Below are 23,715 nucleotides of genomic sequence, written 5' to 3' on the forward strand. Positions count from 1 at the left end.
ACACAGATTCGATCCCTGGGTTAGGAAGATCCCCTGAAGGAGAGCATGGCAGGAATGCTTGGTGAAACCCATAGACAGGTGGGCTACAGTTCATAGGGCTGCAAAGAGCTGGACACAACTGAAGCGACTTAGCACGCATGCACACACACAGGATAAGCATACCTTCAGGCATTATGAAGGCTCTAGAGTGTGCCTTTTAGCTAAACTCTAACCGCCTTCTGTTTGCCAGTGGGTCTGTTTAGGATAATAACTAGGGCCACTGTGCCCTTTGCCCCTGGAAGCAAGTTGGTCACGATGGAACGTCTCATAAACACAGTATCATAACAGATCAAGCCAAATCCTTGTGTGTTACTGTAAACGGTAAGTCCATCAATGGCCCATCTCTCCTTTCTATTATGGGGTCCCCACTCCCTTCACATGGTACTTACTCCCAAGTACTCCGTGGTCAGAAGCTTCTCTCCTGAGAGCTCTCCAAGCTGGGGCTGTATCAGTTCGTCCTTGTCCAGATCGGCTTCCATAGTGTCATGGTCCTCCTGTTTCAAAGGAGACATGAAGTGAGAGCTCTGAACCCGCTGGCAAGTCCTCAGAGGGTGGCTCCCTGAGCGGGCACCTGTCGTGAAATGGGAAGGCCCTGGGTTGGCATTTCAAGGGTCTCAAGGGCAGAACGCCCTCGGCTCATGACCTCTGTGAAGATGAAAAGGAAAATGCCAACCCACCTCTTTAAGAAGTCTCGTGCCTAATGACCACTTCCATGATCACATGTGGGAACAGATTCAACAAGATGCTATTGAATGGTCTCTCCTAGTTACAGTTCTCAAAATGTTTTTCTTCGTGAGGTCAAGACCATGTGAACCAGCAAGCCTACAAATAACTATTAAGCCCCTCCATATGCACAGGTATTACAGGGGATACAAAACTGTATATTACAGGCTTGTTCTTCTCATGAAATTTACAGTCTGTAAGTGAAAAGACTCAATAAAAAGATAAGAACTGTTCTGCTTCCAAGAAGAAGGAGTGGACATCTTTCCCCTTGTTGCTCCCACTAAGCAAAACCAGAAATACTGGACATTATGTACCAAATAAACCTAGGAGACCCTGAAAGGTGGAGAGGAGGAGGCAGACTGGCCGGCTGTTCTGGGACACAAGGAATGAAAGGTGGTGAGTCCCCGGGTTTACTTCTGGCCTTAGAGAGTCTAGACTTGGCGTTGAAGAAGGCAGCAAACCCAGAAATGAGAATGGGAAGACAAACGCTTGCCCTCTCTAGCCAAAGAACCAGTAAAGGGGAGTGCCCAGTGTGCTGGGACTTTTAGACACTAAGCAGATACTGGAGCAAACACTGTCACCCCACTCCCCCCCCACCCCCAACCAACCCCCAAGCACACCGGCAAGGGAGCTGAGACTTCTGCCCTCGTCAGGCTGTGATGTCACTGGGAGGGGGGGTGGTGACATCAGAGGACAAGTAGGGAGGGGGAGTTTCGACCCTGCTGGGTGGTAATGAGCCATCCCCACACCCCAGCACCAGGGAGAGAAGAGACCTGGTGGAGAGCCTGGACTTCCACCCCCACTCGGCGGTAATGAGATGTCCCGTCTGCCAACGGGGGATGGGGTCAGAGGAGCCCTGGTGAGACTCAGGATGTCCACCACTGCCTTATTTCTCCATGCTCCTGTGGTGTTGGGGTGGGGGGGGGGCATGTGGGGAGCAGTAATGTGCCGTTCCTATGGCAGAAGCCTCCTAGGGATGGAGAACTCCCACCCCCGTTCTGCACTAACAAGGAGTCTCCTCCCCGCTTCCCCTCTACTGGGTCTCCACAGAGGCCACGGGCAGAATCTGGACTTTTATGCACTTCTAACAGTAATGAAGAGGAGCCCCTGCTCCCCTGCCAGAGCAGCGTCAGAAGAAGCCAGATAAAACAGAAGATTCACATAAGACAAAAGTTTCATTACATGGTATCCAAAGTATTGGGGTTTAAATAAAAAAATCACTCATCATACCAGGCATCAGAGTGTTCTCAAACTGAATTAAGGTATCCAAAGTATTGGGGTTTAAATAAAAAAATCACTCATCATACCAGGCATCAGAGTGTTCTCAAACTGAATTAAGAGAAAAATGATAGATGCCAACATCAGGATACAGAGATGCTAAAATTATCTGAAAATATTTTAAAGGATCCATCATAAAAATGCTTCAGTGAGCAATCACAAACACTTTTGAAACAAATGAAAGAAACAGTCTTGGGACTTCCCTGGTGGTCCAGTGGCCAACACTCTGAGCTCCCAGGGCACCTGGGTTTGAACTGAGTCCCACATGCTGCAGCTAAAAAGATCCTGAATGCTGCAATAAAGATCAAAGATCCCATGTGCTGCAACTAAGACTCAGTGAAGCCAAATAAATAAATAAAAGTAAATATTAAAACAACAACAAAAAACCCCAGGAAGTCTCAAGAACATAGAAAAGGAAAAACAAAGTAAACCCAAAGCAAGCAAAACGAAGGCAACAACAGAGAGAAGAGCAGGAATCAATGAAAAGAAAAACAGAAAAACAAAAGAGAAAATTGGTGAAACTAAAAGCTGGCTCTGAAAAGATGAATATAATTGTCAAACCTCTAGTGAGACTGACAAAGGAAAGAGACGTAAGTTACTGATATCAGGTATGAAATAGAAGCTATCACTACAGACCTGCAGACATCAAAAGGGGTGGGAGGGAGGTTCAAGAGAGAGGGGGTATGTATATTTATGGCTGTTTCACATTGTTGTATGGCAGAAACCAATACAACATTGTAAAGCAATTATCCTCCAATTAAAAATAAATTTTAAAAAGGGATAATAGGGACCACTATGAGCAAGTGTACATAAATTTGACAATTTAGATAAGAAACACAAATTATTACACTCTCATAACCTGAGTAATCCTATAACTATTAAGAAAATTGAATTCATAATTTTAGAATCTCCCCCAAAGAAATCTCCAGGCCCACATGGTTTCACTGGAGAATTCTATCAAACTTTTGAAAAAAAAGTAACATCACTTCAAGGCAAATAGATGGAGAAACAAAGGAAACAGTGACAGATTTTATTTTTATTTTATTTTTAATTTATTTTTATTTTTTAAAATTTACTTATTTTAATTGGAGGCTAATTACTTTACAATATTTTAGTGGTTTTTGCCATACACTGACATGAATCAGCCATGGGTGTACATCTGTTCCCCATCCTGAACCCCCCTCCCACCTCCCTCCCCATCCCATCCCTCAGGGTCATCCCAGTGCACCAGCCCTGAGCACCCTGAGCATCGAACCTGGGCTGGCGATCTATTTCACATATGATAATATATATGTTTCAAAGCTATTCTCTCAAATCATCCTACCCTCGCCTTCTCCCACAGAGTCCAAAAGACTGTTCTTTACATCTGTGTCTCTTGCTGTCTTGCATATATGATCATCATTACCATCTTTCTAAATCCCATATATATGCATTAGTATACTGTATTGGTGTTTTTCTTTCTGACTTACTTCACTCTGTATAATAGATTTCAGTTTCATCTACCTCATTAGAACTGATTCAAATGCATTCTTTTTAATGGCTAAGTAATAGTCCATTGTGTATATGTACCACAGCTTTCTTATCCATTCGTCTGCCGACAGACATCTAGGTTGCTTCCATGTCCTGGCTATTATAAATAGTGCTGCGATGAACACTGGGGTACACGTGTCTCTTTCAGTTCTGGTTTCCTCAGTGTGTATGCCCAGGAGTGGGATTGCTGGGTCATATGGTAGTTTTATTTCCAGTTTTTTAAGGAATCTCCACACTGTTCTCCATAGTGGCTGTACTAGTTTGCATTCCCACCAACAGTGTAAGAGGGTTTCCTTTTCTCCACACCCTCTCCAGCATTTATTGTTTGTAGACTTTTTGATAGCAGCTATTCTGACTAGTCTGAGATGGTACCTTATTGTGATTTTGATTTGCATTTCTCTGATAATGAGTGATGTTGAGCATCTTTTCATGTGTTTGTTAGCCATCTGTATGTCTTCTTTGGAGAAATGTTTGTTTAGTTCTTGGGCCCATTTTTTGATTGGGTCATTTATTTTTCTGGAATTGAGCTGCAGGAGTTGCTTGTATATTTTTGAGATTAATTCTTTGTCAGTTGTTTCATTTGCTATTATTTTCTCCCATTCTGAAGGCTGTCTTTTCATCCTGCTTATAGTTTCCTTCAATGTGCAAAAGCTTTTAAGTTTAATTAGGTCCCATTTGTTTATTTTTGCTTTTATTTCCATTACTCTGGGAGGTGGGTCATAGAGGATCCTGCTGTGATTTATGTCAGAGAATGTTTTGCCTATGTTTTCCTCTAGGAGTTTTATAGTGTCTAAAAATATGGAACGCTTCACAAATTTGCATGTCATCTTTGCGCAGGGGCCATGCTAATCTTCTCTGTACTGTTCCAATTTTGGAATGATATATGGAAGTATATGTGTTGCCAAAGCGAGCACGACAGATTTTATTTTCTTGGGCTCCAAAATCACTGCTGGTGGTAACTGTAGCCATGAAATTAAAAGATGCTTGCTCATTGGAATAAAAGCTATGACCAACCTAGACAGCATATTTAAAAGCAGAGACATTACTTTGCCAACAAAGGTCTGTCTAGTCAAAGCTATGGTTTTTCCAGTAGTCATGTATGGATGTGAGAGTTGAACTATGAAGAAAGCTGAGTGCCGAAGAATTGATGCTTTTGAAGTACGATGTTGGAGAAGACTCTTGAGAGTCCACTGGACTACAAGGGGATCAAACCAGTCAATCCTAAAGGAAATCAGTCCTAAATATTCATTGGAAGGACTCATGCTGAAGCCGAAACTCCAATACTTTGGCCACCTAATGCAAAGAACTGACTCCTTGGAAAAGACCCTGATGCTGGGAAAGATTGAGGGCAGGAGGAGAAGGGGATGACAGAGGATGAGATGGTTGGATGGCATCACTGACTGGATGGACATGAGTTTGAGCAAGCTCTGGGAGTTGGTGATGGACAGGGAAGCCCGGCGTGCTACAGTCCATGGCATTGCAAAGAGTCAGTCAGGACTGAGTGAATGAACTGAACTGAACATTTATTCTACACAATGTTCTCCAGAAAACAGAAGAGGAAGAAATGTTTCCTAATTCATTTTATGAAACTAGCATTACCCTGGTACCAAAACTAGACAATGATAGTATCTTCATAAAAAGAAGTGTGTGGATGTATGCTCAGTCATGTCCAACTCCTTGTGACTCCATTGACCGTAGTCTGCCAGGCTTCTCAGTCCATGGGATTTTCCTGGCAAGGATACTTGAATGGGTTGTCATTTCCTTCTCCACGGGATCTTCCTAACTGAGGGATCGAATCTGCAACCCCTGTGCCTCCTATATTGGTAGGCAGATTCTTTACCACTTGAGCCACCTGGTTAGAAATACTTGGGTATAAATCTAACCAAATACGTATAGGACTTGTATGCTGAGAACTACAAAACACTAATGAAAGAAATAAAAAAGGTTTAAATAAATGGAAAGACAAATCTTGTTCATGAATTAGAAACCCAACATAGAACTTTCCCTAGTGGTCCAGTGATTAAGAATTCGCCTTGCAATGCAGGGGATGCAAGTTTGATCCCTGGTTTGGGAACTAAGATCCTGCACGTGGAGGAGCAACTAAGCCCATGCCTGGCAACTACAGAGCCCAAGCGCTCTGAGACCTGCACACCACAGCTAGAGACATGCTATGCATGATGCAACAAAGATCTCATCTGCTGCAGCTAAGAACTGACACAGTCAAGTAAATAAATACATATTAAAAGAAGAAACCCAACATAGTTAAAATGTCAATTCTCCCCAAGTTGATATATAAGTTTCATGTAGTTTCTGTAAAAATCCCAGCAGGATTTTTCTGTAGATGGACCCAAGACTATTCTAAAATTTACATGGAAGGACAAAGGAAGTCAAATAGCTAAGATAATTTTGAAAAAAAAGAATAAGGGAGAGGAATCAGTCTACTAGATTTCAGGACATTATTGTTGACAAAGAACATTTCAGTTAATGAAGGATGTGTGTGTACCTAGTTACTAAGTTGAATTCAACTCCTGTGAGCCCATGGACTGTAGCCCACCAGGCTCTTTTGTCCATGGGATTTCTCAGGCAAGAATACTGGAGTGGGTTTTCATTTCCTCCTCCAGGGGATCTTCTTGACCCAGGGATTGAGCCCATGGCTCCAGCCACATCTCCTGCATTGCAGGTGAATTCTTGACTACTGAGTCACCGGGGAAGCCATCAGGGCTCATAGAGTTATCAGCCAGTGAAGCTGGTTCTACACAGTTAAGATGACTATCACAAGAGTAATTTCAATGAGTCCAGACACTTGCATCTTCCCAGACACAGAAAAATACTAAAATCATTAACTTGAGATGTCTGTTAGAACTTCTATTATAGCTGGTTCCTCTCTTATCTCTTAGGAACAATTCTTCAGAGCTGTCTGAGATGCTGTCTCCCAGGCTATAGTCCTCACTGAGGTCCCAAATAAAACATAACTCTTAACGTTTAGGCTGAGAATTTTTTTCCAGTTGACATTATGCATGTACTAGAATTAGGACTGATAATCTTGATATTGGCAGAGAGACAGACATACAGATCAACTGGACAGAACAGAGAACTTCAAAACAGACCTACACAAATATGCCCAACTGATTTTTGACAAAGATGCAAAAGTAACTCAACAGAGGAAGGGCAGTCTTTTCAATAAGGAGTGCTAGAGCAACTGGATATGCACAGGGAAAAAAATGAAACTTATACTAATTCTCACACCTTATAATATAAAAAAAGTAACTGCAAGTGGACCATGGACTTACATATAAAACTATCAAATCATCAGAAAAAAAAAAAAACAGGAGAAAATCTTTTGGATCTATGGTAAAGCAAAGAGTTCTTATACTTGAAGTACAAAGGGAAAATTTGATAAATGGGAGTTTTATTGAAATTTTAAAAGCTTTTGTTCTCTGAAAGACCCTGTTGAAAGGACAAAAAGAAAAGCTATAGACAGGAGAAAATATTTGGAAACCACATATCTGAAAAAGGACTAGTATCTAAATATATAAAATATATAAAAAACTCTCAAAACTCAACAGTAAGTCCCCCAAACAATCCAATTAGAAAATGGGCAAATATATGAAGAGACATTTCACTAAAGAGGACATGTGGATGACAAATAGGCACAAGAAAATGCTCAACATCATTCACCATTAGGAAAATGTAAATTAAAAACCACAATAAGTCACTCCATACCTATCAGAATGGTTAAGTTAAAAAATAGTAACAACATCAAATGCAGAGAAAGTAGATCTATTCCTAGTGGGAACACAAAACTGGTACAGCCACTCTGGAACACAGTTTGGCAGTTTCTTATAAAGCTAAACATGCAACTACATATGACCCACAAGTATGCTCTTAGGCATTTATCCTAGAGAAATGGACACTTATTGTCACACAAAAATCTGCGTATGAATGTTCACAGCAGCTTTATCTGTAAAACCAAAACCTGGGAACAACAGATGTTCTCCCACAGGAGAATGTTAAACATACTATGGTCCAGCCAGACCATGAGCTACTGACCACACACGCACCTGGATGAACCTCCAGTGAAATATGTTGTATGAAAAAAGCCAGACCTTCGTGGTTACATACTATGTGACTCCATTTACATAACATTCTCGAAACTACAACACTCTGGAAATGAACAGATTAGTGGTTGCCAGGGTTTAAGGAGTAAATGGGGTGTGACTGTAAAAGGGATCCGGTGGTTATAGAAATCTTCTGGCTCTTGAATGTATCCGTGCTAATACCCTGGTGGTTGTTATACTGTAGTTTTGTATGATGTTAGCAGTGGATGGAACTGGGTAAAAGGTATACAAGATTTTTCTCTATTATTATGTGAATCTACAATGATCTAAGAAAAAAGTTTTCAAATATACAAAAAGAGAGGAGTTAAAAACCAAGTAATAGTATATATGATAATAATAATAAATAATAATAATATATATATGATGGTGTTGGAGAAGACTCTTGAGAGTCCTTTGGACTGCAAGAAGATCAAACCAGTTCATCCTAAAGGAAATCAGTCCTTGGAAGGACTGATGCTGAAGCTGAAACTCCAATTCCTTGCCCACCTGATGCGAAGAACTGACTAATTTGAAAAGTCCCTGATGCTTGGAAAGATTGAAGGCGGGAGGAGAAGGGGAAGACAGAGGATGAGATGGTTGGATGGCATCACCAACTCAATGGACATGAGTGTGAGTAAACTCTGGGAGCTGGTGATGGACAGGGAGGCCTGGTGTGCTGCAGTCCATGGGATCTCAAAGAGTCGGACACGATTGAGCAACTGAACTGAACTGAACTGAGTAAATATGAACTGCATCTAATCAAATGCCAGCTGGCACTGGGGAAGCTGTGGTACTCTCCCCCACTCCAAGCCAGCACTTCAGACACTACACTGTCCTCTGTAGGTTAAATTATAAAGAGCCATAAAAGACAGACCAGGGACTTCCCTGTGGTCCAGTAGTTAAGACTCCATGCTCCCAATGCAGGGGGTCCAGGTTCGATTCCTGGTCAGGGAACTAGATCCCATGTTTTGCAACTAAAGATCCCTCGTGCAGCAACTAAGACCTGGGTCAGTCGAATAAATACATGAATTAAAATAAATTATAAATAAGTAAATAATACGAAACAGACCAGACTGTCCTGTCCTGTCACCTGACCGGGGTAGAATCCAGGGAAAGAATGTGTCCGTGTGAGGGTAGCTGGCCTGCTGTGAAGTGAGGCCAGAGGAAGGAAGGGGCCCTGGAGGGGCAGCAGGCCCAGGGCCTGGCAGTCTCAGGGCAGAGGGCTGCCCCAGGCCATCATGCCTGGGTGACAAGGGTCCCTGACATCATCCAGCCAGTCCTTCTCCTGAGTCCTCACCCACTCAACAATGTGGAAATTGCTTACTCTAAAACTTGCCAACAGGAAGAGGTAGCTCTGCTCTGCAAACCTAAGTCAATACCCATCCTTATTTCCAAGCTAATTCCTAGCCATTTTGGTGAATGTGATTTATCTGAGTCAGTTTCCAAAGGATACCAAAGCCCCCAGTTCCTGTGAGGACTGCCTTTGCGGGGTTGGGACAGGGAGGCTGTTCCGGGGCGCAGCCCCGTCTCCACAGGGCTCTTCACCACACGGTCAGTCAGCGCCACCCGCCACCACCAGACCCTGTCACCCCGGGGTGGGGGGGGGGCGGGGCGGGGGAGGCTGTCTTAGGAAAAGGGGATTCGACTTATCCTAGGTGGCCCCCAGAGGAGACCGGAACCAGCAGACTCAGGAAGGTTCCAGTCCACCCCGGGGCGTGTCCTCGCGCTCCGCGCTGTCTCGCTCGCCGCGGGGGCTGCTGAGGAAACGCTACCCACTTCGTTCCACAGCACTTCACCTCAGCTCTCACAGGGACTCCGTGGGGGTTCCTTTCACGACACTGCTCTGTGTGATGTGGAACCTGAGCTGGAGAGGAGTGATAAGCCCACAGGGAGAGCCTGGCCTGGAGGGGGAGGTCTGGACTCTAAGCTCGGGGCAGCCCCCGTCCGCCCAGAACTTTCTGACTCCACGACCGGGGTCCCTGCAGAGAAGCCTGTTTCCAGGGAGGCACAGGCTGGACCTCAGTGCCCAGTGGAGATTGAGCACAACGGGGCAGAGAGAGGGGAGAGGAGGGCCAAGGGCTGGTTCCACACCCCCCACCCCCCATTCCTGTCCCACCACCCCCCACCCCACTTGCCCCACCCCCCAACCCCCCCCACCCCACCCCTCGTCCTCTCTCTTTACATCCATCCTGTCTCATCACGGATGAAGAACCTATTCTTGCCTGAACTGGAACACCAGGTTCATGGTCATTCAGCCCCTTGTCCTGATCATTTTCCACGCAAGGGCTACTGCCTTCTTTTGCTGTTCACCTGAGTTGGCAACTCTGCCAAGTGTGGTGTACCCGCCATCCTGAAATTTCACTTGGGGTTCCTTAAAGGTAATGCTATGTGAGGCCCTACCTGAGGTCAGGTCTGGGACAGCCAGGTAAGGTTTTGCTGCTGCCTGGGCTTCGAGTTTAGCTTTACTTAAAACACCAGCATCTTGGTGATCAAATAAATAGTATGTACACTATATGACTATTTTAGGAAAATGACTGCTCTTTGTGGAGGACAGCACTGGGCTCTGTGGTCAGAGTGAATGGCTAAGGGTGCTGGGCGGTGGAGTAGGATTTCATTTCTTTTCTAGGGAATGAAGCTGTGGAGGCACCAGCTGGCAACAGGCATGTGAATCACAGTTTCACAGAGGTATTGGTGATACACCACTTCCCTGCCAGGATGAAATAGGAAACCTTAAGAAACAAAACAAACGTCCACATTCCATTTCAATGAAAAATAAAAGGTCAATGGCTAAGATTAATCAACACTAGCAAAAGTATTTCTCTACTCTGGACAACAAGTACATATGTAAGACATTCACTTGCAAATACACAAACTAACAAACATATTCTCAATCATAAGTTAAATAAAGCCTTACTTACTAACTTCTTGTTGATGTCTGACAGAAAACAGCAAAATTCTGTAAAGTGATTATTCTTCTTAAAAATAAATTAATTAAAAAACAAATCAGAGATTCACTGAGATATTCAATTTTTAAAAAAATTAAAACAAATTGATTTCTTTTTAAAAAATTAAAAGTACTTCATAGTTAAATTCACTGATAATTGATAAACTTTGGAAAACACAGGATAGTTTCTATATTTTGGCTCCCTAATATATATGGTAATAGAAGTTAACTTAAGTCACAGTGTCATATTCAAGTGTGGGGCCCAAGGAAGAACCAGGGCACCTCAGCCAGTCTGCTTCCACCTGGAGACTTTGCTTCTTCTGCCACAGTTTTTCTATTGCCAACATACAGGCAAATACACTGGGTGCTTTCAAGAATATCATATTAGCGTCAGATGCAGAAATGTAAGAAAATGGATCTGAAAGTCATTATTAAATGGATAGCTCCTGGTTAAGAGAGCTAGTAGTGAGGCTCTGATTAGACTTGATTCTTATCAGTGCCTGAACTTCTGCCTCCAGCAAATGAGATCATTTAAAATCCTCCCTTTATTTATTTATTTTTTTAAGAATGCTTTTTAAAAAAATTTTTTATTTTTTCATTTATTTTTATTAGTTGGAGGCTATCAGGACTTACTGATTAAGAAAATTTCTTAAGTTTTCCATATACTGTGTAGACATAAACAAGTCACTGTCATGGTTTTTCTAAGAAACACTGATATCACCAAAAGGAAACAGAGGCATCGTCAAGACTCCTGAAACATAAAGAACAGAAGGAAAACGACAGACGAATGGATAAGGAAGCTGTGGTACATATACACCATGGAATATTACTCAGCCATTAAAAAGAATTCATTTGAATCAGTTCTAATGAGATGGATGAAACTGGAGCCCATTATACAGAGTGAAGTAAGCCAGAAAGATAAAGATCATTACAGCATACTAACACATATATATGGAATTTAGAAAGATGGTAATGATAACCCTATATGCAAAACAGAAAAAGAGACACAGATGTACAGAACAGACTTTTGGACTCTGTGGGAGAAGGCAAGAGTGGGATGTTTCGAGAGAACAGCATGTATATTATCTATAGTGAAACAGATCACCAGCCCAGGTGGGATGCATGAGACAAGTGCTCGGGCCTGGTGCACTGGGAAGACCCAGAGGAATCGGGTGGAGAGGGAGGTGGGAGGGGGGATCGGGATGGGGAAATACATGTAACTCCATGGCTGATTCATGTCAATGTATGACAAAACCCACTGCAATGTTGTGAAGTAATTAGCCTCCAACTAATAAAAATAATTGAAAAAAAAAAAAAAAGAAGGAAAACGAGCTGTACTCCATGAGCTGGAAGGTGCCATTAAACAGGGTTGTTGCGTCACTGAGTACTCTCTGCGACCCCATGAACTGCAGCCTGCCAGGCTCCTCAGTGCATGGTATTTCCCAGGCAAGAATACTGGAGGGGGTTGCCATCTCCTTCTCCAGGGATCGAACCCGAATCTCCTGCATTGGCAGGCAGATTCTTTACCACTGAGCCACCAGGGAAGCCCTTTAACTTATACTTTTGAGGCAAGAGCTTAATTCAATACGATCTGTTTCCAGCAACACTTGGGAAACCAGATACAGAGGGAGGTTCGGGAAGGCAGAGGAAATCACGAGATGTGGTGGGAAACGTAAAGAGAGAGCCCATAAAACTGATGCCTGCTGATAGCAGGGCACTGGGTCCACCTGTGCCGCTGGGGCCAAGTGGGTGGAAACCACTGAGGATGTGTTAGAATTTTCTGAAACAGGCACACCTAGGAGACACTCAGGGATGATCTTACAGCTTCAGCCTTCTCTCTGGGACAGGAGAGACTACTTTCCACCAGTTTCCCCCGATTTAAGTGGGTTTCACTTGTGTAGAAACAGCACACTGCCAGCTTTCCCCGGCTGCTTGTGAATTCCAAACGATGCATATTTTGCAATCTACTCTGTGAAGTAAGCAGGTGATGGATAAGGAGCTCTTGGAGAATAAATGCCTCATTAGGGTGGGTTTTAAATACCATTGTCGGGAGGAATTTTACTAAAATTACTGGTCTTTATGTACCTGGGCAGAATGCATCAGATTACTAAAGGGAGAGCCCAAGGATAACTGATCACGTCAAGAAATTAAGAATGCCTCAATAAAAAAGGCACTTGAGCTGAGATGAATTTAGATGCTCTAATACGAAGCTTCCCCATAGTGGCTCGGTGATCTTATGACACTACAAGATTCTTAACTGAAGGTTTTAGATACATAATACTCCAGACAAACCAGATTCTAAGCAGTTGGCCTGAAAGCAAAACTAAGGTTGACCACTAAATGCATTTGAAAACTCAGATTCTTTGCAGATACAATGCAGAGCACAGAATGTATTCAAGTGGTTTTACATATGACAAGCGAAAGTATCGAGTGTGTTTTCCACTTGAAATAATTATAGGACTTCTCGCAGCAGTTTAAACTTGAGATACCTTCTCAGAACCCTGAATTGGAAATCTTGCTCTTTGTAAAAATAAGGAAAAAACACTCCACATGGGAGAGAAAGGGTGGACCAAGGTGACCAGGTAGGCAGTGTAATCAACCTATTTCTCCTAGCAGAATGGATTTTTTTTTTTTCCAATTTTGCAGCTTTCTTTTATGTGTGTGCCAGGACTGTGGATGCAAGCAGGTTCTGAGCCCAGGAGGTCTTGTTTTGAGGCTGAGTTGTTCTAAACAGCAACTTCCCATCCACAGAATGACATTCCTGGGGTGCAATGACAGCTGGTTTGACAACCAGCCCAGTTCATTAACTAACTACATTATAGGAACCAGATAATCTGTAACACCCTTCGCTTCCTTGATTCTTCTAATCCAAGGCTTTAGCTGCCCAATGTGCTTGCTTAAACTTCCCTGAAGTCTACGTGAAAATGACAAGACACATGGAAATGACAGTAGTGTTGCTCTGAGAGAAAGTGAAAAAGAAAATGAAAGTGTTAGTTGCACAGTTGAATCCAATTCTTTGCAATCTCATGGACTGCAGCCCACCAGGCTCCACTGTCCATGGGATTCTCCAGGCAAGAATACTGGAGTAGGTTGCCATTTCCTTCTCCAGGAGAATCTTTCCAACCTAGGGATCAAACTTGCATTTTCTGTGTCTCCTGCATTGCAGCTGGATACTTTACCTCTGAGCCATTGGAGAAACCCTGAGAGAGGCAAGCTTACAAAAATATGTAATACAGAAAATCAGAGGAGACTGGGAAGTTCAACAACTCTGGAAGTAAAAGAAAGTAGAAAGATTTGGTGGCACAGAGGGAGGGAGCCACCATCACAGCAGTGTCTAGACACCGTGCTGAAGGCAGACAAGAGGACTCAGGTAACTGAGTTTCTTCTTTAATTTAAAAGAATTAATCATTTAAATTTTTGGCTGTGCTGGGACTTTGTTGCTTTGCAAGGGCCTTCTCTAGTTGCAGAGAGCGGGGGTACTCTTTGTTGCGGTGCATGGACTTCTCATGTGGTTGCTTCTCTTATAGCAGAGCACAGGCTCCAGCCACTCAGGCTTCAGCAGTTGTGGTACCTGGGCTCAGTAGTTGCTGACTCTGGGCTCTAGAGCACAGGCTCAGTAGTTGTGGTGCACAGGCTTAGCTGCTCCTGTGAGGCACGTAGAATCTTCCCAGACCAGGGATCGAACCCATGTCCCCTGCACTGGCAGGCGGTTTCGTATCAACTGCACCACCAGGGAAGTCCTGAGTTCCTTCTAAACAGGAGTCACCGAGTGTGCTCAAGAGATGCAGGGGTGGACCTGGCACTTGGGGAGTCAAAACACCCCAAGTCTGGGTGTGTCCCTCCTCAACCCTGAGTGACTAGGGAGGGGCTAGCTAATAAGTAGAAACCACCACCCCAGATACAGGAACGTATCTGATACAATGAAGGTACACCAGCAAGCAAAGTCACAGGGAAAAACTCTTATTCTATAAACCATGTCAAGTTCTGAGATAATGTTTAGATGAACTTCAAAGTCCCCAAAGAACTAGATGAAGGAGATTTGAAAAGCGAGGATTTGTCATCATTTCTCAAGCTCCCTCGGTAAGGAGGATGTTTTTGTGTGTGGGGGGGGTGATTAGGAATCTGAATTTGGTATTTTAGGAAAAACAGGGAAATATAGGAAGAGTTAAGAAAATTTTTCACAGGCTGGCTGTTATGAGAAGTTTGCTCTGGGAACAGCCTCCCTCCCCTCCTTTCACCCACTGAGGGTGTCCAACCCCTTCTTCCCCACTGTCCACCCCCAGCTCCATCCTGGCCACCCACCGACCAGCTCCAGCTCTGGCCAGGCACCGCAACAGGGACTTCCACTCTAGCAGACGATACTGAAATGTCAAAACTGGCTAACAAGCTCTGAGTCTGTGCCAGCAGTTCACAGGGATCATTTCATTCGATCCTCACAGCCACCCACCTGATGAAAAGGATATTTATAGCTGTACTTTACAGGTGAGAACACCGAGGCCTCGGGTGCTGAACCAACTTGCCCTCGGCCACATGGCTGATGAGAGGAGGGGCTGGGCTCAAACCCTGGCAGGCTGATTACGGAACCACTTTCTCTGTATTGAGATTCAAACACTTGCTGTTTTCCCATTCAGCAAGTATTTGACATTTGCAGGGTCTGTTGGGGCTACAGAGAGGCTTCTGTGCTTGGCTCCTCTTACCTTGGACTTGAAATGAGGACACAAGCAGCACATACGATCAAGTGCACCCATGAAAGGAGAAAAGAATGTGATTCAAGGCCCCAACGGCTATAGCAGTGAAGTATCAGTAGATCAAGAGATCTGCTGGCCTTAACATGTCCCCTTGCCCACCCCCAGTTTATTTCGCATAGCTCCAGAAGGAGCAAGTGGATATTATATAGACACAAAAGAAGAAATGGAAACTCTCCATTTTTGTGTGTCCATTGTGTGCCACAGACTAATTCACTGATCTCACAACAATTCAGTAGTAATTATCTTTATAGATGAAGAAACAAGGCTAGTAATGAGAAAGAAAATATAAACCTCGACTGGGGTCTCGATGGAGTGGACCTTTGAATAACACCATTGCAACTTTTTTCTTAGGTGATAGGGGGCATGGGAATGTTTTTAAGAAGGAATCAACTGAAAGCAAAAATGGGTTCGGCCACCTTCGAGAGCAACTTGGCAGTATCTATTGGTAATAAAGACAAGACCCTTGTGCAGGGGTTAAGAGGATGAACTAGGGTGGCACATCTTGGTATGAACAAATCTCTAACATGTAATGTTGAATGAAAAAAAAGCAAGTTGGTAAATGATTCATAGAGCATTATGCCATTTATGTAAAACTGAAAACCACAAAACAATAGTGTATACAGTTAAGGGAGACATAAAGATATAGAAGCACAGAATGCCTGTGGAATGTTACACACCGGTTCCAGATGGTGGTTAACTCTGGGGAAGGTGGGAGAGGAGAGTAGGGAAGAGATGGAGCCACAGCGGTCAGGTTAGTTTCTGGACTTTCTGGAAAGTTGAAAATGCTCCGAAATTTAAGAATGAAGGGATCACGGCCCTACGTGATCCAGGCCCTTCTCTGGGAAGATGGTCTGGTGGCCACATGCAGGCCCTTCTCTGGGAAGGGAGGAGACCAAGGCTTAAGCCAGGATGTGGAGCAGAAAAAGGAAATGAAGGGGAAGATGAAAGTGACTTTTAGAACCATGAGCCATAGCGTCTGGAAGATGATGACAAAGTATGAGGGAGAAGGAAAAACCACAGATTCCGGAGCCGCTGAAAGAGTACGGGTGCCTGGACAAGCGGGCAATTTAAGAATCTCAGTTTTTGTGAATGTCCACAATTGATTTTTGGGCTTTGCCGGTGGCTCAGACAGTGAAGAATCTGCCTGCAATGCAGGAGACCCAGGTTTGATCTCTGGATCAGGAAGATCCCTGGAGAAAAGAATGGCAACCCGCTCCAGTATTCTTGCCTGGAGAATTCCATGGACAGAGGAGCCTGGCTGGCTACAGTCCATGGGGTCCACAAAGAGTCGGACATGACTGAGTGACTAATACTTAATACACTTGATTTAGAGCCACTTATTGACCATGCATCACATGTGTTAGACACTAGACAGCTGGCTCATTTACAGAAACTAAGTCTTGTACACGGCAGAGTCCAGACCTCAATGAGGGTCCTTGATTCTAAGATGAATGATGTTCGGTTAAGCCCAGATGCCTCTTCAGTCAAGAAATTCACAAGGTCCACAGGCTACCTGGTCCCAGTGCCTCAAAGCTCAGTTCACGGACACAGATGCCAAGCCCTGTTAGTGACTTATTGTAATCAGTTGGCAACTGTAGTTCTCATTGTCATGCAGTCAATGGGCACTCTGAGTGACCCTTTAATACAAGATGAGCGCTAATGTCACTTTTCACTTAATATCTTCCAACAACTTCCCTCTTCTCTCAGAAAAAGAGCTAATGTCCTTATATACATTACCATGTGTAAAACAGACAGCTAATGATGGCAAGCTGCTATGTAGTACAGGGGGCTCAGCTCGATGCTGTGATGACCTAGAGGGGTGGGATGGAGAGAGTGGGAAGGAGGCTTAAGGGGGAGGGGAATACATATATATCCTTAAGGCTGATTCACGTTGTTGTAGGCAGAAACCAACACAACGCAAAGCAATTATCCTCCAGTAAAAACAAAAATTTTTTAAAAACAGCTAATGTCCTTCTCAAGGCTCCAGGTGATCTGACCCCATCCTCCCTCTGACTCTGTATCCTATTTCCTCCCCATGTCTTGTGGGTCCCCAGGAGGTTTCTACCTTGACATTCGCTGTTCCCAGTGTCCACCTTGGGGCTTCTCCCTCAAGTCCCTCAAGTTTTATTGTTCTTTGAGGCACTTACCACCATTTGAAAAGGTAAGGAAATATTACATTTCTATTTCCTTATTTGTTTAAGGTCTGCTTTCTCCCGATAGGGTATCTATTTCGCTTATTGCCACACCCGGACAGCTTCTGGTAAAGGAAAATAAGTAGGTCAGGCAATTCCCCTCTACACACATCAAGTACAAAATGTGACAAATTTATTAAAAACAATCATTTCAGGACACTGGAAAATGACCAGTGACAGATCACAACTGCTCACTGGGGAAGTGCTATTATACTTGGGGCAAGCATGGTGCTTTGCTGGGAGAGTTCCTGTTGATTTCAGGCAGTGAAAACTCACAGCTTTATTAACTGAAGGTGTGGACTTGGTGGAGGGCAAGTAAGAAACCAGCCAGAAGCTGAAGGGGGATTCCCAGGAGCAAGGGAGCCACAGAAGGCCTGAGATGATAAAACCTCCAAGCGTCCCCGATGGACTTGTTAACTACAGATGTGTGCAGAAAACCCAGGAAGCTCAGAGAAAGTTAAAAGCTTGGAGGAACTCGGAAATTTTCTAGACTTTTAAATGCATTCTTCAACCTACTGGTAACTCAAGTCACAGAAGATGGTCACTTGAGGTGTGTAAACATAATCTTAACCAAATCTCTCACTGACAGTGAAACTATGCAGGGAGACCCATATGGCAGGGCAGGTAATAAGCAGAAACACCACGGGCTGCATGCCACAGGGGGAGAGGTTACACAGAGACCAGGCAAGGTAAATGATTACTCAACAACACTCAAGGAAGCAACACATAATCCAGAATCATTGCAACGTATTATCTGCAATGCCTGGTTTTCAACCAAAGGCATTATCAGACGTGGCCCAAGAAACAGAAAAAAATGTGACCTGTGCTCAGGAAATATTGAGTAGCCAAGAACTAACTTTGAGTGGGCCCAGATGTTGGATTTAGCAGGCAAAGACTTCAAAATAGCTTTTATGAAAATGTCTACAGAATTAAAGGAAAACGAGCTCAAGAGTTGAAGAAAAACATACTAAAAATGAGTGAAAAACAGGGAAGTGGACCCTGTAAAAAAAGGAGCCAGATGGGAGTTCTGGAGCTGAGAAGTATAAAAACTGAAATGAAAAATTCAGTGGATGGGCACAACAGTAGATGTGAACTGGCAGAAGAATCAGTCAGTTGGAAAATGGAGCAACACAAAGTATCTGGCTTAAAGAACAGAGAAAAAACACTGAAGAAAATAAAGCCACAGAGATCTGTCAGATAATAATCAAGTATTCTCATACATGTGTAATTGAATTTCTAGGAAGAAAGGAGAGAAAGAAAGGGGCAGAAAAAACACCTGAATAGATAATGGTTGAACACTTTCCAAATTTGGTGAAAAACTGTAACTTATAGATCCAAGAGGATTTCCCTGGTGGCTCAGACGGTAAAGAATGCCTGCAGTACAGCAGACCCAGGTTCGATCCCTGGGTCAGGAAGATCCCCTGGAGAAGGGAATGGCTACCCACTCCAGTACTCTTACCTGGAGAATTCCAAGGACAGAGGAGCCTGGTGGCGGGATACAGTCCATGGGGGTGGCAAAGAGTTGAACATGACTGAGAGATTTTCACTTTCACTTTTCATAGACACAATGAATCCTAAAAAGGATAAATACAAAGAAAACTACACCCAAACACAGACAACGACATATTCAAAGAGAGAAAAACCATACCCAGTGTAACTGTCCTTCAAAAATGAAGGTGAAATAAAGACAATTCCAGATTTTAAAAACTGAGAGAATTTAACAGACTTGAGTTACCAGAAATGCTATAGGCAGTGCTTCAGGCAAAACAGAAATGGTGTCAGATGGTAATTTCACAGGAAGGAATGAACGGCACTGAAAAATGCTAAATACATGGATAGATACATAGATGGATGCTTTCCCCCGAATTTCTTTAAAAGATTTATGATGATTTAAAGCAAAGACTTACATTACAGGGTTGATAATAAATATAGAGGTAGTACATGTGGCAACAAGAGCACAAAAGAGGAACAGAAATAGAGCTGTACTGGTGCAAAGTTCTATTTTACCAGAAATAAATCAGTATTAACTCAAAGAAGATTGTGGTAAGCTGTATACTGTAATCCCTCAAACCAACTCAGAAAGAAAAAGGAAAATACAGCTAAAAAGCTAATAGAGTAATTAAAATGATATACTAAATAATATTTGTGCAATACAAAATAGGGTAAGACATGTTATTTGTTTATAACAAAGGAAGGGAGGAAAAACAGGAACAAAGAGATCACATAAATAGAAAACAGCAACTAGCAGAATTAAACCCAGCCATGCCAATAAGTACACTAAATATGAATAAATATTAAACAAAATAATTTTGAAAAAGAACAATGTTGGAGGATTCATATTTAAAAACCTATTATAAAGTTAAATACAATAATTAAGATCATGTGGTGCTAGCACAAAGATAGACATGTAGGTCAAGTGAACAAAAATCAGAATCCAGAAATAAATGCTTACATTTATGGCCATTTTTTTTTTAAAGAGTCCCAATTTGACAAAGTAATTCAATGGGTCAAAGCATAGTCTTTTCAACAAACTGTACTGGGATAACTGGATATTCATATGTAAAAAGATAAATTTAGATCTTTGCCTGAAATCATATACAGAAATTAACTACAAATGGTCCTAGATCTAAATGTAAGAGCTAAAGTTATGAAACTCTTAGGGAAACATGGGAGAAAATCTTTGCAATATTAGTTTAGGCCAATAGTTTTCAACTGGAGGTGATTCTACCTGCTGGGGACATTTAGCAATGTCTGTAAACATTTTTGATTGTCACTACTTTGGAGTGGGGTGACTAATTCTGGCACATAAGAGCCTGAGATGCTGTTAAATATCTTACAACACACAGGATAGTCCCCACAACAAAGAATTATCTGGCCCCAAATGTCAGTAGTGCCCAAAGTTGATAAACATTGGGTTGGGCAAAGAGTTCTTAGATACAACAACAAAAGCACAAACCATGAAAGAAAAAAAAAAGGTAGGTAAATCAGATTTCATCAAAATAAAAAACTTGGGTACTTCAAAAGATGCCATTAAGAAAATGAAAAGACAAGCCACCCTTTGGGAGAATATATTTACAAGTCACATACATGGGGAAACAATGGAAACTGTGACAGACTTTCTTGGGCTCCAAAATCACTCTGGATGGTGCAGTCATAAAATTAAAAGACGTTTGCTCCTTGGAAGAAAAGCAATGACAAACCTAGACAGCATATTAAAAAGCAGAGACATTACTTTGCCTTCAAAGGCCCATATAGTCAAAGCTATGGTTTTTCCAGTAGTTATGTATGGATGTGAGAGATGGACAATAAAAAAGACTGAGTGCTGAAGAATTAATGCTTTCCTTTAAAAGTTAAACAAAAATCTGCCATACAACCTAGGAATTCCACTCCTGGGTAACTCCCCAAGAGAAATGACAATGTATGACCAAATAGAGACTTACTCACAAATGTTCATTGCAACCTTATTATAATAGCCAGAAAAGTGAAAACAATGCAAATGTCTATCAATGGAAAAACAAAAAGTGGTCTATCCATACAATGGAATATTATTCAGCAATGAATATGAACTACAAAGAAATGAACTACTGCTTTATTCTATATGGTTAAACCTCAAAAAAAATCATACTAAATGAAACCCACCACATGCAAAAGACTATATACCATATGAAATGTCCAGAAAAGGCTGATCAACAGAGCTAGAAAGCAAATTAGTAGTTTCTTGGGGCTTGGGGGGAGGGAGACAATGGACAGTGATTAACTACAAAAAGGGGTTTCCCTCATAGCTCAGTAGGTAAAGAATCTGCCTGAAATGCAGGAGACCCGGGTTAAATTCCTGGATTGGGAAGATCCCCTGGAAAAGGAAATGGCAACCACTCCAGTATTCTTGCCTGGAGAATCCCATGGACAGAGGAGCGTGGCAGGCTGCAGTTCATAGGGTCAAAAGAGTTGGACAGGACTACAAACGAGCCTAAGGGACTTTTCGGTGTTGCTGGGAATGTTCTAAAGTTGAATTGTGGGGCTAGCAGTGCAACTGCAAATTTACTAAAAATCATTAAATTGTACCTTAATTGTACAGGTGAAGATCATGGTATGTAAACCTTAATAAAAGTGCTTAAAAATAGAAATGCTCTAATCAAACACTCCAGTCAAAGGCAGAGATTGTCAAACTGGATATAAAAGCAGAATCTAGCTATAGCTTGTCTACAAGAGAAGCACTTTATTATTATTATTATTTTTTTGGCCATGCCACATGGCATGTGGGATCTCAGATTCCTGACCGGGAATTGAACCTGCATGCCCTCCATTGGAAGCTTGGAGTCTTAACCACTGGCCCGCCAGGGAAGTCCCAAGAGAAGCACTTAAATTCCAAGATACAGATAGGCTGAAAGTAAAAGAATGGAAAAAGATATACTGTGTGAACGGTAAGCACAACAGAGCTGGGATTGCTATATTATTATCGGCCAGAGAAAACATACCAGGAACATTACTGGAGACAAAGACGACGTTTCCTAACGATAAAGGGGTCAACGCTGCGACGATACAGCAATTACAAATACGTATGATTCAAACAAAAGAACTTCAAAACAGATGAAGCAAAACTGACAGAACAGAAAGGGAAAATAGGCAAGAATACAATTATAATCGGAGATTTCTATATTCCTCTCTTAGAAACTGGTAGAACAAGTAGACAGAAAAATCAGTAAGGACACGAGACTAGTTTCTGGCATAAAAGAGGTGCCTGATAAACACCTGTTAACGAGATGAATTTTCACTAAGTCGGTTTTTGTAAGATTCCCAAAGTTTGATCGACTCGGATGAAGCTGGAGAACACAACCCAGGATTCGACACCATTGACTGAGCACAGACTACACATGCCAGGCCTCTGCTCAGACTTGGCACAGACATTCCGCCACCCCTGACAACACTGCTGTCTGCTTGGTAGAAATAAAAGCTAGGTTTCTGAAGTTAAGACCTGAGGGTAAACCCTGGTAAGGGGAGGGCAGTAGGGGACTCGGACTGAAAAAGCCAGTTGGCTTTGCCCATTTGGTAAGGCTGAGGTGGTAACAGATGTCAGTTTAGATCGCTAAAACTCTAAATGGAAGGTACTTTTTTCTTGTTTATTGTCAAATCCTGTGCATGTGTGTGAAACCACAAAGTTATTTTGCTTGTGTATGAAAGCTATCTTAAAAGGGTTTGTTCTGAGATGAATCTGACTACGGTGGACTGTTGCAGACACCAACTCCCTCTAAGGCCAGAAGGCATATTCCCTTGCAAGAGGCCCATGGCTTCGGCCCTCACCTTCTTAGAGCCTGGCAATGACAGTGCTGTGAAGATGCCCAGCACATTCATTGGAGGAGGGGGGCTGGCCCTGCGCCAGCCTATGGGTGAGACCACTTTGACCTTCCCACCCGCCTGACCTCCAGCCAAATGCAGTCTCAGCACAGAGTCCAGGTGAAACCACAGACAACCTGCCCAGTCAGCCCATAGAATCGGTAGGAAAAGACTGTTGCTTTTTTTTAAGCCATTAAGATTTAGGGTGGTTTTATCAATTAGCAAAGGCTAACGGGACCTGTCACAAATATGACTGAGCCAACGGTTCAGACTCAGTGTACGTTTCACTGTATGATTCCCTCTAAGTGTCAACAACAGGGTTAGAACTCAAGGCGGGGCTCCTGAGATGCAGAGGGTGGTGGCTTACACAGGTGTGTGCCTTTGGATCAGGTGAACGTGCCTGTGTCCACTCTCCTGGGGGATTCCGGGCAGAGAAGAACTATCAGAGCTCCTGTGGGCATCCACCCTGTCGGCATCCCTCTCTAACAGACAGTATGCGCCACGTGCCGTGCGAGGTGCCGAGGGTGCGCTGGAGAACAAAGCTGACACTGTCCCTGCGCCAGGGGCACTTACAGTTCACTGGTGGAAAATAAAAGGCAGTGCGAATAAACAGCAGCTAAAAGATGAATCCATCGTGAAAGGTAATATCAAAATAAAAGCCCAAGAGGAGCCACAATCAGAGGCAACAAGGGCTGCATAACTAAATCCCTGTAGCGTGTCTCCCACATACCACATAGCAATGTTAACTTTCACTTTGCTTCTGCTTTTTTCTATTTCAAGTAAGCTCCCTCTGTTTTTCCCTTTCAAACATGTGACTTAACGTCTGTCTACTC

The 23,715-nt window shown here is 43.0% G+C and overlaps 1 protein-coding gene and 1 non-coding gene across 7 annotated transcripts in view; both read right to left on the bottom strand.

Annotated features, from left to right (window-relative positions):
- The window catches only part of ARMC9 (armadillo repeat containing 9), a 175,838-nt gene that overhangs the window by 41,956 nt on the left and 110,167 nt on the right, over positions 1-23,715 (bottom strand). For all 6 annotated transcript variants that reach the window (XM_065930365.1, XM_065930364.1, XM_065930362.1 and 3 more), the window contains one exon: positions 429-533. In XM_065930365.1, the coding sequence (XP_065786437.1) occupies positions 429-533 (105 nt within the window). The remainder of the gene's footprint in view (positions 1-428; positions 534-23,715) is intronic.
- On the bottom strand, positions 4,363-4,465 carry LOC136165676 (U6 spliceosomal RNA). The gene has a single exon (XR_010662678.1). It is a non-coding gene; the product is annotated as a U6 spliceosomal RNA (small nuclear RNA).

The sequence above is a fragment of the Muntiacus reevesi genome, chromosome 3 (assembly GCF_963930625.1).
Source record: "Muntiacus reevesi chromosome 3, mMunRee1.1, whole genome shotgun sequence".
In the NCBI taxonomy this organism is placed as follows: Eukaryota; Metazoa; Chordata; class Mammalia; order Artiodactyla; family Cervidae; genus Muntiacus; species Muntiacus reevesi.